Genomic DNA, 16,924 nt, shown 5'->3' with positions numbered 1-16,924 from the left:
CCATATACGTCCATTCACCAAACGGCTCAAAATGCTCTCAAATTCGGTCAAATCCAGCCGAAAACAGCGTTTAATGATTAAATACAAATACTGGCGCTCTTTGGACATTAGAACCGACCCCAGGGAAGTGAATTCCTCGGTAAAATGTCGCGATGATGTCGCGATAGAGGCAAAAAAACGTCCATATACGTCCATTCGCCAAACGGCTCGAAATGCTCTCAAATTCGGTCAAATCCAGCTGAAAACAGCGTTTAATTATTAAATACAAATACTGGTATTTGTATTTAATCATTAAACTAACAAATACTAGTATTTGTATTTAATCATTAAACGCTGTTTGAACGAACGTTCATTCGGCGACCTGTCCGTCTGTCAAACGTCCGTCGGCGAAACGTCTTTAGGCGAATCATCCGGTCACGACATCATCATTGCTCGCTATGGGCACACCAGTATCACACCTGCCACAAGCAGGTGCATGTCAATGTTCCCTCTAATTTTTCATGTAAAACATGCTGCAAAACACGGAAAACATGAGTGGACAGAGCTACTGCCACTGGCTGCCGCTTAAACGGCGCCATCATGGGGAAAGGGGTAAAAAAAAAAAATCCGTTTTTTTATTTTTATTTTATTTTATTTTTTTTACTGCGCGCCATATGATTGCTGCTGCGCAGAGAAGACGAGAGTAGTGCGCAATTGCGCACGCACGCAGCTTAGAGGGAACATTGGTAACCAACCATCTGAAAAAATACCAAAAACAGGATATTGGATTGGAAAACATTTTTATTTGTTCTAATTCGCCATCTATTAACAAAGTAACAAATAACTGGTGGTTTAATAGTACTAAAATGTGTTTAATAGTGTTAATTAGGCGGATTTCGCGGAGGGGAGAGAGGAATAGAGGGGGAGGAGAGAGAGACTTATGGCACTCCAACGCGCTCGTAACATAACTTAAACAAATTTAAATGAATTAGTTTACTATGCAGACACACTCAAAAATAAGTTTAATCTAACCTTACACTAAACGTAGTTGTAATTTTGTTTTACATTTTTATTCCTTTCTTCTCCCAGGTTGGCTCTATGTGCCCCGCCTCCACCCTGACTTTCAGATGCAAACTATCGAGGATTGTTTGCTTTTGTCTTCCCTTCAAAATTTTCCCAAAATGATGCACACAAATATCCTCACAATTGAATAACGTATGACCACTTGCCAACGAAAAGTAGTATATACTCCTCTCTTATTAGCAATCGCTCCGCCATTCACACTGTCTAACGGGAAAAAACACTGAAAAAATGCAACGTCTGCCCAGTGCTCGTAGAGACATTACACGAGGGAGTTGCGACCAGAAAGAGGGTGCCCGTGATGTTCTTATGAGCAGCCGCTCGCGTTCGCTGTATGCTCGTATATCAAAATGTGTCTCGTATCTCAAGATAAATATTTGTCCGAGATTTTACTCGTATCCCAAATTGCTCGTATGTCGGGGTACTCGTATGTCGAGGTATTACTGTATGCCTTTTATGAAAAAGTAAGGAAAACTGACGGTCAATTTCAAAAGAAAGGCTGACGAATTTTACCTATTTAATCAATGTTTGGGTCTTATTTTTGGTAAAACATGGTAAACCAAAGTGAAAATATGACAAAAATAATAATTCATAATCACGGTGCTGTTGAGTAGTTCATGCAACTAACTTCAAGCGGAAATGACTAAGCGGAAGCACTCCAGTGTGGTTTCCAGGTGCGCACACACACACATCAATCCATATATCACGCTTTATAAGGATTATAGAATAGATAGTGTGATTTATGGATGGGTGGATGTTTTATAACTCCCGTCACGACAGGAAAAAAAAAAGTATTCCAGGGAGCACCTAGAAACTCGCTAGCAGAAATTCTTCCGAAAATGACGTGGAAAGGCGTCGTACCTTAGAACTAAATTGGGTCAGCGCAGCCAGCAGCATCGTGTCTCGCCGAAGTTTCACGCAACGACAGGGATAAAAAGTGTTTCGGGGAGCACCGGGAAACTCTCTTTTGGAAATTCTTCCAATGTGGTGCATTTAGGGCACATCACGTAAAAACAACGATTCATACTTAAACTCTGCTTTCAGCTTTAACAAATAAAAGTTGAGTTTACACACTTGGAGAAAGTGAAGAAATTTAATCACTCGTCTTTTAGGATCCAACAGCCGTTTCTGGCCACCATAAAAAAATTCAACTCTCTACGTTGCACGGTTTGGACAAATGTAGCGGGAGAATCATAACATACACACAGACACACGCACACACACACACGATCACACACCCATAAATCACGCTTTATAAGGATTATAGATCACAGTTACAGGTATATGAAAATACTAATGTATTAATATCAAAATATAATCTAAATAAAAAAAATATATTTTTAAAATACTGTACGCAATGAAAATAGGTCCTCTCGGCTTGATTTACTTAAAAACAAGTTATTGGAGCTTTAGTCCAAGTCCTCTTCGTCAGATTCACATTTTTATTGTGAACAAGTGTTGCTGTTGTCATCAGTCTTCTGAGTGGCCCCATACAGTCTTAACATCCTATTGTCATGCCAACTTCACGACCGTATCTACAGCGCAAATCCCCTGTAATGCTGGATCATTTTTTTAATTCCTCGGAGTCGCAGGTGGGGTGTCTTAGTCCACACAAGAATTTGCCGTTCCGTGCCTCGGAAGATGCCAGCTTTGGGCGGTGAACCATGGCGCGTACGTGGTTGGTGGCCAAGCGAAAGCGTCAGCGCTATGTGGAGAAAAACGGTCGCTGCAACGTGCAGCACGGCAACCTGGGCGGAGAGACCAGCTGCTACATCTCGGACCTCTTTACCACGCTGGTGGACCTCACCAGAATGTAATTTTATTTATTCGCAGCATACAAATCGCCATAACACGTGCATCTCCAGAGGGAAAGTGCGTTGACTTCCCGTGTCTCCCTCTTAACCACACGGCAGACACCATTAACATAAACATGGTTCCTACCAGCTGGTACAAAAGAACGCCGCAGTGTAGATTCATTTATACCGCAATCGCATGCTATTCCTTTATCATCCAATACTTATGATGAGTAATCACCTTATCGTGGTGGTGGGGTTTGTGTGTCCCAGTGATCCTTGGAGCTATGTTTTCTGGGGTCTTGTGCCCCTGGTAGGGGTCACCCATGGCAAGTTGGTCTGAGGTGAGGGACTAGACAAAGCATGACTTAGAAGGCCTCTTATGATGAGCATCATTATTGGACGACGTCTTCCCTCACCGGGACGCGGGTCACCGGGGCCCCACTCTGGAGCAGGGGCGCAATGGTTTACACCCATGGCCGACCTCAGCCCGGGGAGATGACATGGGTTCACCCTCACGTGCGCTCACCACCTGTGAGCAGAGGTCGGGTGCGTCGACAGTTGGGCGGCAGCTAAAGGAAGGATCCTTGGCGGTCAGATCCTCTTTGGAATGTCACCTCTCTGGTTGGGAAAGAGCCTGAGCTAGTGCGTGAGGTTGAGAAATTCCAGCTCGACATAGTCGGGCTCACCTCTACGCACAACTTTGGCTCAGGTACCACTCTTCTCGAGGGGGGTTGGACACTCTGGGGCATACATTTGGGTTTACCCCGGTGGACGAGAGGGCAGCATCCCTCCGTCTTCGGATGGGGGGGGACGGGACCTAACAGCAGTTCAGAGTACCCACCCTTTTTGGGGGCCTTGAAAGGGGTGTCAGAGAGTGCTTCTTTGGGCGACTCCCTCGTTCTGCTGGGGGATTAATGAAGACCATGTTCAAGCATAAGGCTATCCATATGTGCACTTGGCACCAGGACTGCGGCCACATGTCTTGGACACTTGAGTAAAAAGAGGGGCGGAGCTGTCAACCAATCACCACCTATTGGTGAGTTGGCTCCAATGTTGGGGACAGATGCGGGTTTGGCCCGGGAGACCCAAACGATTTGTGAGGGTCTGCTGGGAACGCCTGGCAGAGTCCCCTGTCAGGAGTTTCAATTCTCACCTCCGACAGAGTTTCTCATGTCCGGGAAGAGATGGGGGACATTGAGTCCGAGTGAACCATGTTCCGCGCTTCTATTGCTGAGCCGGCAGACCGGAGCTGCGGCCACAAGGTGGTCGATGCCCTTTGTGGCTGCAATCACCGAACATGCTGGTGGACACCGCCGGTAAGAGATGCAGTCAGGGTGAAAAAGGAGTCTTATTGAGCCCTTTTGGGCCATGGGACTCCGGAGGCAGTTGACCGGTACCGGGTGGTGCTGAGTCCGGTCCATTTGTGACCAGTGTCAGAGTCTGGTCCGCGAAGCCGGCAGTAAGTCAAATCCGTTTTCATTGGGGGTTGGACTCTGCCAAGGGCTGCCGTATGTCACCAATTTTGTTCATCACTTTTATCGACAGACTATCAAGGCGTAGCTGTGGCGTTGAGGGTGTTCCGGTTTAGTGACCTCAGTATTGCATCCCTGATATTTGCAGATGATGTGGTTCTGTTGGCTTCATCAGGCCATGATCTCCAACTCTTGCTGGAACGATTCGGGATGAGAATCAGCACCTCCAAATCTGAGACCATGGTCCTCATTCGGAAAAAGGTGGCATTCCCTCTCCACGTGATGGGCCAGGTCCTTCCCCAGGAGGAGGAGTTTAAGTCCCTTTTGGTCTTGTTCACGATTGAGGGAAGAATGGAACGGGAGATTAACAGGCGGATTGGTGCAGTGCCTGCAGTGATGCGGACTCTGCACCGGTCTGTCGTGGTGAAGAAGGAGCTACGTCAAAAGGCGCAGCTCTTTATGGTCACGAGCTGTGGGTCGTGACCTAAAGAACTAGATCCCGTATACAAGCGGCTGACAGGGCCGACCTCGGACACGCTAGGGAGACTATGTCTCTCCGCTGGCCCGGGAATGCCTTGGGATACTCCTGGAAGAGCTGGATAGAGGGAAGTCTGGGCCTCCCTGCTGAAGCTGCTGCCCCCGCGACCCGACTTCGGATAAAGCGGGAGAAGATGAGATGAGACATTTTCAACGGTGACGCAAAAAAAAGTCTTTTTCCACAGGTGGTGTGCAATGCAAAATTCACAGCAAATGGCAAAACGTAGTGCATCTCGCTTATCGTTTCTCCTTTGGCGCAGAATCCCAACCATTTCACGCCAAAGAAGAAGCGGTGCCCTGACCTGCAATTTTTCACCGCCATTTTTTTCATATACTTAGGAAAAAATTTGCGATGTAGTGGAGCCGCCAAAGTTGAGGCTGCGACGTAGCGAAGGATGACAGTATGCGTGTGCGACCAGTGCGCAGTTGCGCATCTGCGCAGCTTAGAGTGAATGTTGACTAATGCATGAATCGAAAGTTTTTTTTTCATGGTTGTTATTGATTAATGTGTGTATGTTTTATATATATATATATATATATATATATATATATATATATATATATATATATATATATATATATATATATACATACATACATATATATAATAAAAATGTCTTATCACACTGGGACACTTTGATCATTTTTAAATTTATTTATTTGGTAGTTTGGTACTTGACGATCAAAAAAGTTCTGGAACAATTATTGTCCAGCCGCAGTTCAAACCAATGTTTCATCAACTTGTCAAGTGTAAAATGCAGTTTCATGTTTCAAGTTAATAGATTACTTGTTTGTTTCAGGTTGAGCAGTCTAAGGTGCTCATCAAAGAAGGGGGGGTACAGCTAACGCTCACAATTGTTGATACACCAGGATTTGGAGATGCAGTAGACAACAGTAACTGGTAAAGTAAATTTGTCCTGTGAGACTTGTATATAAATAATTTTCATTATGTTCCCATTTGATACTAACTTTTCTATTTTTTTTTAGTTGGCAGCCAGTAATCAACTATATTGATAGTAAGTGTGAGGACTTCCTGAATGCAGAATCGAGGGTGAATCGCAGATCGATGCCAGACAACAGGGTCCATTGTTGTCTATATTTCATTGCGCCCTCCGGACACGGGTAGGAAAAGATTTATTTTCTGAATGGAGTACACTAGCTTCCATCATAAAAGAGGAACCATATTGGTGCAGTACAGTGCAATTAGTATTTTGCTCTCAAAATTTTCACAATAATGCCGTGGGGTTATTATGCCATTAGGTCATTATTTAATGATCACTTGTATATTCCTCTCGCCTTGTAATAGGGTTTCGGTTTTATCAGTCATAAACCGCTGTCCTCAAATGTCAACTCCTATCGCTTAACCAGCAACCTAAATTCCATACGTTCTTGTGACGGAGATATTATGTGCGTTGAGAAATCCAACCTTAATCTCTAACTACTATGAGAGTTTAAGGATTCCATAATATTTAAATAACAATCCAATTTGGAATTAATTTAGAGGAATGGTATGCCACATGTAAAGGCATTTCCTTTGATAAAAATGCTAAGTGCCCCTGTTTTTTTTTTTCCAACGTTTTCATTATTGTTTGCTGTAGAAGTGGCAACAAAACCGGCCCGATTGTAAACACCTCTAAACAAGGGTGTAACATAATTGACCATGTTTATGCTCGACACTCATCAGTCATTTATTGTTCCCTATTTTTTAACAGTACACTCGGTTCCCTACTTATGAACACAATTGGTTTGTGACGAGCGTACGAGAAGTCGAGTTTATCAGTCTAAAGTACCAATTATATAGGTACCTCATGTACTACAGAAGTGGAATGAATTGGTTCTTTCACAGTTCGGCTCAGTGGGCACAACTTTACGGTAGTACTATGAAGCTAGCATGCATTCTGTGTTTTATTTAAAAAGGCAGCAGGAGCGAAACTGAGTTTGATTGTGCTTTATTGATGTAATGTGTACTCACATTGATATGATTCAAAGCATTCAAACATCTACAAATCCTGAAATAGACTTGGGCCAAGTGGGAAAGTTCGCTGTCCAACACACACTGTTCCAAATCACTGTCAGTCCGAGTTGTCGCTGTGGCCTTACATAAAAATCATCTCTGATTGTAAACGCCTCCAAACCAGGGATGTCACGTAACCGCTTATGCGAAAGCTCGCCTAGTTAAAACTTAAGCCCAGTCATTCACAACCCATTCACAACTCACCCAACAGTGCCTGCCAGTCTTTGCATTCGTATGTTTGCCATGCGACAGCCATCGCTCCCGTGCCGTACTCAAATGTTGATTCATCCGAATACTATTTCTGTTTAAACTGTGCCTCGTAAGGGTGTCTCTTGGCAGGTGCTGTTTTCAGGGCTTAAACCGATATTGTTTTGCAAAAAGCGAAGATATACCATAATAGATTGACATACGACTGCCCCAACACACGAGAAATTGGTGATGAGTAAAATTTCGAGCAAATATTTGCCTTGAGATACGAGACAAGTTTTGAGATGCGAGCACACGAGACAGCCAGTTGGCTGAGACGCGAGAGGCTGCATCTCCCTCGTTGCATTGTTTCCGTTTTTTTTTTGCGTTAGTCAGTGCAGAGTTGAGGGAAAAACAATGGGTCCAAAGCAAGCAGGTGCAATGAAGGGTAGTGTGAAGAAAAGCCGTATGATGACAATCGATATTAAGCACGAAATAATCGAAAAACATGAGTGGTCTACGCGTGACAGAGCTGGCTCGCCAATACGAGAGGAGTACACAGACACGAGCTCGGTCCTGGAGCGCATTAAGATCGTATCTCAAGATATTGGTGTATACATGTATAGAGTACCTGACTACATTTCTTCACCCTCCCCCGTCACAAGTTCACACATCCTGTCATCATTCACAACAGGATGGTGCTGCTTCTTTGACTATTGAGAGCATTTTTATATTCCGTAAATCCATAATGGCATCAATGGTGTTCTGGGCACGTCCCACCGGGAGGAGGCCATGGGGCTGATACAGAATGCACTGGGGAGAGGCCCAGGGAACGGCCTGGGATCCTCCCAGAAGAGCTGGATGAAGTGGCTGGGTAGAGGGACGCCTGAGTTTCCCTGCTGAAGCTCCTGCCCCACGACCCAACCTCGGATAACCGGAGGAAGATGAGATGAGATAATTTAATACAAATTTTTCGATTGGAAAAACCTGTCTGCTTGTTTCTGTTTTCATAGAGAATATTTGCTCATCAATCGTTGGTCAAACTCATCTAAAAAAGGTTAAATTATCTCCCTTCATGCTTAACAGAATTCTGCTGGGCCTCGCTGTGAAATCATGCAGTGTGTGTGTGTGTGTGTGTGTGTGTGTGTGTGTGTGTGTGTGTGTGTGTGTTTCCTAAAATAACCACTGCTCAGGGCAAGTTCGCAAATTGGGTTATTCAATATAGCTCAGAGTGCCATTACTCTTCAGACATGTCTTCTATGTATTATTCAAACTATAGTAAAATTAAAATACCATCAATTTTAATTTGAATAATGTTTGCATTTTAAGTTCCCATCATCTCGAATGTATAACAGAGGCACTGATGCGTCAGTTTTTCACCTGATGATTTTGTTATTGTTTTTTATTTTGACACAACCTACCATATTTTTTCAATAGAATTGGTCGTAAACTGGCATGAATCCACAGTCTACATGAAATATATTAAAAGTAATTTAGAATGCTCTAAAATTAACAAGTGACCCAAAATTGCATGCCAATTTATTTGAACTTGTAGATGCAGAGAGCAGTGGTCGAGAAAAGTCCATCCAAGTCCAACCAGGCAGGGAGCCATGAATGGCCCAGAATGGCATGTGGAGTGTGTATGTTTTTTCCCCAAAAAATGTTTGTGTTTATCCTTTAGACTGAAGCCACTTGACATCGAGTTCATGAAGAGGCTCCATGACAAAGTCAATGTCATTCCACTTATTGCAAAAGCTGATACACTCACACCAGAGGAATGCCAACTTTTTAAGAAGCAGGTATTTGTGACCTATATATAGGTGTGTGTGTGTGTCCGTGTGTGTATACAGTTGTACCTCTACTTACGAAATCAATTGGTTCCAAGACTTTTTTTCGTAGCTTGAAATTTTCGTTAGTAGAGGTGTAGTTTATATGTAAATTCGATAATTCGTTCCACGGTCCTCACACAACTACCAACTAAACCAGGGGTCTCAAACTCAATTTACGTGAGGGCCGCTAGAGGCCGAGTCTGGGTGAGACTGGGCCGCATCAGGATTTCCACAAGAAAAGCGCTGATAAAACATTCCAACGTTATCAAATATCTTTATTTTTTAACAAAAAATAATGAATGAATAAATTAACTTAAAGATGAATAAAAATAAATCAATCAGTAATAAAAAATAATAATAATAATAATGAGCATACAGTAGATATACACTGGCTGGCTAAGTAGAGAAAATGAATTATTTTTTTTCCATTTCAAATGTCTGTATTAACAGCTCTTTAACCTTTAACTTTCTGAACTTGAATGGAACATTGAACATGAAATATTCTGAACACGGCTTCTCTTGCCTACTCCTTGCTGCTAGAGACCTGGCAGCGCTTCTTCTCACATAGCTGAGTCACATTTGGCTTGAGGGAGGAAGCAGTGGAGACCCTCAGTAGAGCTTGAAGATGCTCATCAGTAAGTCTGGACCTGTACTTGGACTTATTTAAGTTCAAGGTGGAGAAGAGCTTCTCACACAAGTATGTGCTCCCAAAAAGGCACATGGTCCGCTTGAACATTCGGGAAAGTTCAGGGAAGCTGGGGGTCAACTCTCTCAAAAATTGCCCAAGCTTGTCTGCTTCTCCACTCACCTCCCTGAACTTGGCTTTGAGTGCAGAGTTGCACTGCAGGTCAATGAGCTCCATTTGAAGCTCAGGAGGGGCATCTTGCACATCAGGAGGAGAAGGGGTCCGCAAACATTTGAAATGTGGCTTTGTGTGTCTTGAAGTCTGCAAATCTGTGATCAAATTCCTCCTGTAGCTTCAAAATGGCCTCAACATACTTCTCACCACTGAATGGTGTGCCTGCATCCACGAGAGCCTTGCATGCTTGGAAATGGCAAAGGTTTGTCTGAGAGAGCTGGGCTTTCCATAACACAAGTTTAGTGCAGAATGCTCTCACGTTTTCATAGGCAGCACTGACAAGTTGCCCCTGGCCTTGTAGCTTCTTGTTCAGTACATTAAGCTCATGTGTGATATCAACAAGAATAGCCAAGTCCATGAGCCATTTGGGATCACTTAGCACAGGAACAGCAACCCCGTCCATCTCCATGAAGTCTTTTACTTCTGCTCTCAACTCAAAAAATCTCTTCAACACGTTTCCCCTGCTGAGCCAACGTAACTCAGTGAAGTAGAGCACATATTCTGACTCCATTTCCTCTAAAAAAGCACGGAACCTTCTGTGCTTTAAGCCCCTGGATCTGATTTGGTTGGCACATTTCACAACGACAGACATCACATTGTCAGACTTCAGGCATCTGCTGCAAAGGGCCTGCTGATGAATAATGCAGTGCAGAGCTATGGCCTCCTCCACACCCTCCTCTTCCAGTTTTTTTAACAAGTGCTACCAGTCCATTCTTCCTCCTTGTCATTGATGGGGCTCCATCGGTTGTTATTCCAACAAAGCTCTTCCATGGCAAACCGGCATTCTTAATGGCATCACACAGCTGGTGAAATATTTCCTTAGCGGTGGTCTGGCCATGTATTGGAATTACTGTGAGCAACACCTCCATTACTTCAAAATTGTCATCAACACCACGGACATATATTGCGAGCTGGGCAGTGTCTGTGATGTCTGTGGTCTCATCAAGAGCCACTGAATATACACTGAAACATTGTGCTTTCTCACACAGTTGATCATAAATGTCACTTGACAGGGCAGAAATGCGCTCTGCCACGGTGTTGGCAGAAAGGCTGATGTGGTTGAACAGGCTTTTCTTTTCGGTACTGACTATGTGCAGCCTGTAATATGCACTTTTTGATAAATTCACCTTCTGTGAATGGCTTTCCTGCTTTAGCAATCAACTCACAAACGGCGTAGCTAGCTTGGACTGCTGCATTACTGTCTTTGGTAGCCTTCTTGAAGAAATCCTGTTGCCTCAGAAGACATGTTTTAAGACTGGCAACCTGGTTGGCTCTCTCATCTCCCTGGTATTTTTCGTACTCCTCAGCATGTCTCGTAGTATAATGACGTTTCAAATTGTATTCCTTGTGCACCGCAACTTTTTCAGTGCAAATGAGACACGTCGGGGTGCCCCTGTGTTCAACAAAGAAATATTCCACTCCCCACTTTTCTTGAAACTGTCTGTGCTCATCACCGACCTTTCTCTTCACGGCAGGCTTTGAAAGAGACATCTCTGGGGCTCTGTAATATGTTTTTCCACTTGGAATGAGTCTCGGGTTGATCTTTCACTTTCAGTCGCGCGGGTTTGTGGCGCATGCGCACTTTCGCTCTCCGTTTCTCCGTTTCACTCGCGGAGATGGCTACGGGCTGGATCACTGATCATAGCGCCTCATTCAGTTCTATGCTGAGAGCAGCGGAGTGTGCGGGCCGAGCGGAGTGATCGGCTTCACGGCTTCTCCTCCGCCCAGCTGATTGGAGGAATGAATGAGTGAGTGAGCGAGGCACTGGACAGCCCGGCCGATGTCCCGCCCTCCAGAGCCGTATACCTCACCGTGATTGGTTCATTCAGCTCCGAACACAACAAGTGTCATTCATATCAATCTTGCGGTCCGCACGAACATTAATCTTTCATATTAAGACGGGGGCCGCAAATTATCGTCCCTAGGGCCGCAAATTATCGTCCCTAGGGCCGCAGTTGGCCCGCGGGCCGCGAGTTTGAGACCCCTGAACTAAACCCTTTAAAATTGGTCAAAGTGTCCCAGTTTTGTATGCAAGATGTGAGGAAACACAAAAATATGAGCAAATTATAAGGAAATGATTTATTAATATGTGACCCCGGTGGCGCGAGTGGTCAGCGCTTTGGCCTCACAATGGGAGACTTGGGTTCAAATCCAGGTCGGTCCACCTGTGTGGAGTTTGCATGTTCTTGCATGGGTTTTCTCCGGGTACTCCAGTTTCCTCCCACATTCCAAAGACATGCATAGTAGGCTGTTTGGACACTAAATTTCCCCTAGGTATGAGCGTGAGTGTGAATGGTTGTTTGTCTCCTTGTGCCCGGCAATTGGCTGGCCACCATTTCAGGATGTCCCCCGCCTCTGGCCTGGAGTCAGCTGGAATAGGCTCCAGCAGCTCCCGCGACCCTCGTGAGTACAAAGCGGTTCAGAAAATCAGATGAGAGATAAGATGAGATTTATTAATGTCTTAAAATCAATAAAGCATATGAAAATGTACCCTACGCCGCTGAAATATCCCCCTCTGCGGAGCCCGTTCTACCAGGGCCGAAAGTCGTCCACTTTGTAGTACATTTTAGACTTTTACCTGTGCCCTGTGTGCGTGTGAAAATATGTGCCACATAGCATTTGTACATTTTTTGTGTATATATACGTGCGCATGGTAAATCTCTAGGAAATATAAATTCATCAAAAATGTTTTTTTTAAATAGATAATGAAAGAGATCCAGGAGCACAAAATCAAAATTTATGAATTCCCAGATACAGAGGAAGATGAGGACAACAAAATGATTCGGAAGATCAAGGTAATGAACTTCAAATTTTTGTTAATATTCTGGTGAGAGTAAAAAAGACTAAAGATCCAATCTGTCCATTAGTTTTCATTGCTTTTATATTTGCCCCAGTTTTAGGTGCGAATTATAGACAAGCTAATTCAATAACTCTACAGCAATGGTCTTTCATGTAACACGCCCCAGTAACTGCTGCCTCAGGCAAAATGAAAATATGGTATCTGTTAGACTCTTTCCATGCCGACAATCGACTATTGAGTTGCAACCTATCTGTTTTTTGTTGTTGTTTTTTTCCAAGTTATTGTTGGCATCAGGTTATAAATGACCCTAATTTTTACCACAGCTTTGTTGACCAGAGATTGATAAATGTGATAATGAAATGTGACTTAGCAAATTACTACACTATTTTGTGGCATTTTGCCAATGAATATGCTTTTTTTTAACTCCAGGAAAAGATGCCGCTCGCTGTGGTTGGTAGCAATGTGGTAATTGAAGTAAATGGAAAGAAGGTTAGAGGTCGTCAGTATCCATGGGGTGTGGCAGAAGGTAGGTTTAAAGCCAGTTTTTCGCTAGAAAGATAATTTTCAGTATATGTCAGTGTATATCTGTACGCTTTGAATGTTAAAGGATTTTGCAATTTCTTGTAGGTTAAGTTATCAACCTACAAATGGCAATATGATTTTCAAGGTTATAGTTTATATGTATGTTCTCAGATCACTTATGTATCCATCTTTATATTAACTGGCTGGTGATAGACGACTGGCATTTCAAAATGTGTTCAGTAAAATTAATGTTAAAGCCAAGACAAAGTCTAGTTTTCCTTTTTCCTGTAAAAGGGGATTTTTGGGTGACTGATCTTTTTTGTTGTTGTTGTTGAGCTTTTTACACCTTTATTGACCTCCTTTAATTTTTATTTTTATTTCATGAGCAATCTTTATAATTGTTCGAACTGCTCACTGTCCTTTTCATTCTGACGTTTGGAAAGTTCAGTACCGTATTTTCTCGTATATTGGCCACCTCCACGTATAAGCCGCACCCTTAATATATTGCCTTAAATATTTGAATTTTACGATTTCTCTCGTGTAAGATGCCCCCTGATTCATCATTTTCACTTCCGTATTCATGGTTTTAATAGAGTACAAATGTGTTTCTTTGAAGGGAAAATCTTAACAAAAATCATCGCATGTGGTATTTCTGAAATACTGTATGAATCGAAAGGACCGTCTGTTGGATTGCATATTCGGAAAGGGTGTTGCCTGCACATGGACGAATTCAAAAAGGAAGTCACGTGAGCAGTACAACCAGGAAGTGTCTTCGGATGCAATAATAGCATGAGATACACATTAGGCAGGTATCAAGGCTGATATTTTAATGATCGTCCGCAAGATCTTAGATCAGCCTTAACAACTATTGGATGTGCTGACATGGTAAACACTACGAACACATGTATCAAGGCTACTCGCGTCTGGCCAGTCGGAGCACGTTTAATTACTGGTAAAAGGTAACATGGCGGCGGTACTCGGACGATTCGCCGAAAGACGTTTCGCCGACGGACGCTTGGCCGACGGACAGTTCGCCAAATGGACGTTTCGCCGACCAGATGGTTGGCCGAACGGACGTTTCGCCGTCGCGAGATTTGCGCGCTCGCCCCACCCCCGGATCGTGTGTGTACATGTTTTTCAACCTCGGCCCGCGGGCCATATACGGCGCGTTACAGATAACATTCATTTATTCATGGCCAAACACACGCAGAACAGTACGTGACAGAAGAAATAGTAGAAAGCAAAGGAAGCGCTTCCGCAGATCCTTCCTCCCATCAGCTGTCAGGCTCTTTTACAAAAAAAAATGGCTGAGTGTTAAGACCTACCGTATGCATGCATGTGCATTTATGTGTATGTATGTATATATGTGCTAAGCAACATGCTTATTTATTTATATATTTATTCATGTATTTATTTATTAACTTATTACCTATCTATTTTTGTCTAAAATGCCTTTCCTATTCCTGCATCCTCACCCTCTTGCTACTGTGACAACGAAATTTCCCGAATACGGGATGAATAAAGTTATCCAATCCAATCCAATCCAAAATAGTAGTAGTGAAGAAAGTAGTAGTAACAGTAAGTACTGTAATGAAATTGTAAATTCAGAAATCCTACTCCAGAAACCTTTCATCAGCATAGAAAACGTTGAGATTATTCTTTGAATTAAGGTTCTCATAGCAAATCATTTTGAATATATATTTCCTAAAATAATGGGCAATTATTTAAAATTAAAATATTGTTCTTATTGGCACACATCACTAGAAGTAAAAGTGTGTTCCATGGCATTTTCAGGTATTGTTCTCTAAGCCCTCTAGTCTGTCCAAGGCACTTAGAATTTCACATAAGTCTTCTAGTCCTCTCATTGTGTTGTTTTTTCTCAGTGTCAGGCACGTAGCTCCAAGCAAAAGACTCTAAATCTCAGGCTAGTGTGTATGTGTACATATACTGTACGTGTACATATACTCTACGTGTGTCCCTTTGTGTGTTTGCATGGCCATGCATTTAGGGGAAGTTTTGCATGTTTACCATTCCTTTCAGCTTTAGTCGTCTTGCCAAATGGTTTAGGTTGTTTTTACCAGTGCTGTGGGTCAGGAAGGGTCACCAAAAGGATTATTGTAGTTGAGTGACAAATGGATCACAAAACAAATTCACTGAACACTGCTCAACGTCAGACGTAAACAACATGAAAAAGATATACCGTAATTACTCGAATATAACGCGCACTCGAAAATAACACGCAGGTATAACTTTGGGCCAAAAAAATCTGGAAAAACGCAGTACTCGAATATAGTGCGCACCTAAAATTTCCCGCTGACGAAAATCAGAAATCTTACCTTTTTTTCTTCGTTTCACGATTGTTTTGTTCAAACAAATTTATTCATTAGAATCCTTCAAATGAAAAGTTCCTCTCTCTCTTTGTCTGTCCTCTCATACATCTCTTCGTTGAGAATCCTATCAACGTCCACGCTTCCTTCATCCACTTCCTCTTCCTCCCACAACACATCATCCGATTGGCTTTACGAGATGACGTAAAATCTGTGCGTCAAAGTGAGTTTGACAATGCTTTTTTCGATCGAAAATTTGTAATTTATTTTAGTTATTGATTATAACACTGAACTGAGAGAGGGTGAACTGAGACGGGTACGAGGCTAGAGGGGGGCAGTGGTGGTCTCGGCTTCACGAGATGACGTAAAATCCGTGCGTCAAAGTGAGTTTGACAATGCTTTTTTCGATCGAAAATTTGTAATTTATTTTATTCAATTCAATTTCAATTCAATTTATTTGGCAAGAAAAAGCACCAGGCTAAGGGCCATGTAACAAGACACAAAAAAAAAAAAAAAAATAAAAAAAAATAAAAAAGTTTTTGATTATAACACGCACCCCCAACTATTGGAATTAATTAGTTTGCAAAAACCTGCGTGTTATATTCGAGTAATTACGGTATGTCAACTGACACAAAATCCGTCAGGCAAAGAATATTGATCTTTATTTATCCTCTTGATGCAAGTTTAATAATGGGTCAATTGTGTCTTTTTTCTTATATTTCAATCCCCAGCTTTGATAAATTACATTGCGTGTCCAAATGCTGTCAAATTTTAGTATCCATTCTGGCCCGCAAGTCAAAAAGTTTGCCTACCCCTGGTATAGACAAACTTGCCTCTTTTATTAAAAAGAAGACAAAGCAAATTCACAGATGGTGTTTTTATTAAAGCAGTAAAATATCCTCTAGATGGAGCTCTAATAACAGAAATAGAAAAATCCAAGGACGACCAGGAGAGAAAAACATTGTACTATTTTGAAGTGGTGTTCATTGAGCCTTATTTGACACAGATTAATCTCTGGAAGAAACTCAAGTTTGCTCATATAAAATTGCTAAACACTGAATAAATTGAATAACTTGGTTAAATGTCACAATGAATGACTTCCTGTATTGTTTTTTTATTTTTGTTTTCTTCTATAAAAATAAGAGAGACAATTCTGTTTCCCACAGTGGTATCTGTAATAGAATTACAGACTACTTTTTTTGACAATTTTATTAAAAAGAAGACGAAGCAAATTCACAGATGATAGTCATCCGTGAGCTTTTTCAACCGTTCATTAACAGCAAGGTCTTTTCTCTAACATATATATTTCATCCAACGTATATAATTGTAATTTCTTGTAAACTGTGTGTGTGTGAAAAGTTTTACTGCTTTAATAAAAACACCATCTGTGAATTTGCTTTGTCTTCTTTTTAATAAAAGAGGCTTGCGGGCCAGAATGGATACTAAAATTTGACAGCATTTGGATACGCAATGTAATTTATCAAACCTGGGGATTGAAATATGAGAAAAAAGACACAATTGAA

At 42.3% G+C, this 16,924-nt stretch overlaps 1 protein-coding gene across 2 annotated transcripts in view; it reads left to right on the top strand.

Annotated features, from left to right (window-relative positions):
* LOC144071766 (septin-7-like) overlaps positions 1-16,924 on the top strand; it is a 65,444-nt gene that overhangs the window by 22,948 nt on the left and 25,572 nt on the right. For both annotated transcript variants that reach the window (XM_077597161.1, XM_077597160.1), the window contains exons 4-8: positions 5,665-5,765; positions 5,852-5,986; positions 8,746-8,863; positions 12,455-12,547; positions 12,982-13,078. In XM_077597161.1, the coding sequence (XP_077453287.1) occupies positions 5,665-5,765; positions 5,852-5,986; positions 8,746-8,863; positions 12,455-12,547; positions 12,982-13,078 (544 nt within the window). The remainder of the gene's footprint in view (positions 1-5,664; positions 5,766-5,851; positions 5,987-8,745; positions 8,864-12,454; positions 12,548-12,981; positions 13,079-16,924) is intronic.

This window comes from Stigmatopora argus, chromosome 3 (assembly GCF_051989625.1).
Source record: "Stigmatopora argus isolate UIUO_Sarg chromosome 3, RoL_Sarg_1.0, whole genome shotgun sequence".
Classification (NCBI taxonomy): Eukaryota; Metazoa; Chordata; class Actinopteri; order Syngnathiformes; family Syngnathidae; genus Stigmatopora; species Stigmatopora argus.
This window is presented reverse-complemented; position numbering and strand designations above follow the sequence as displayed.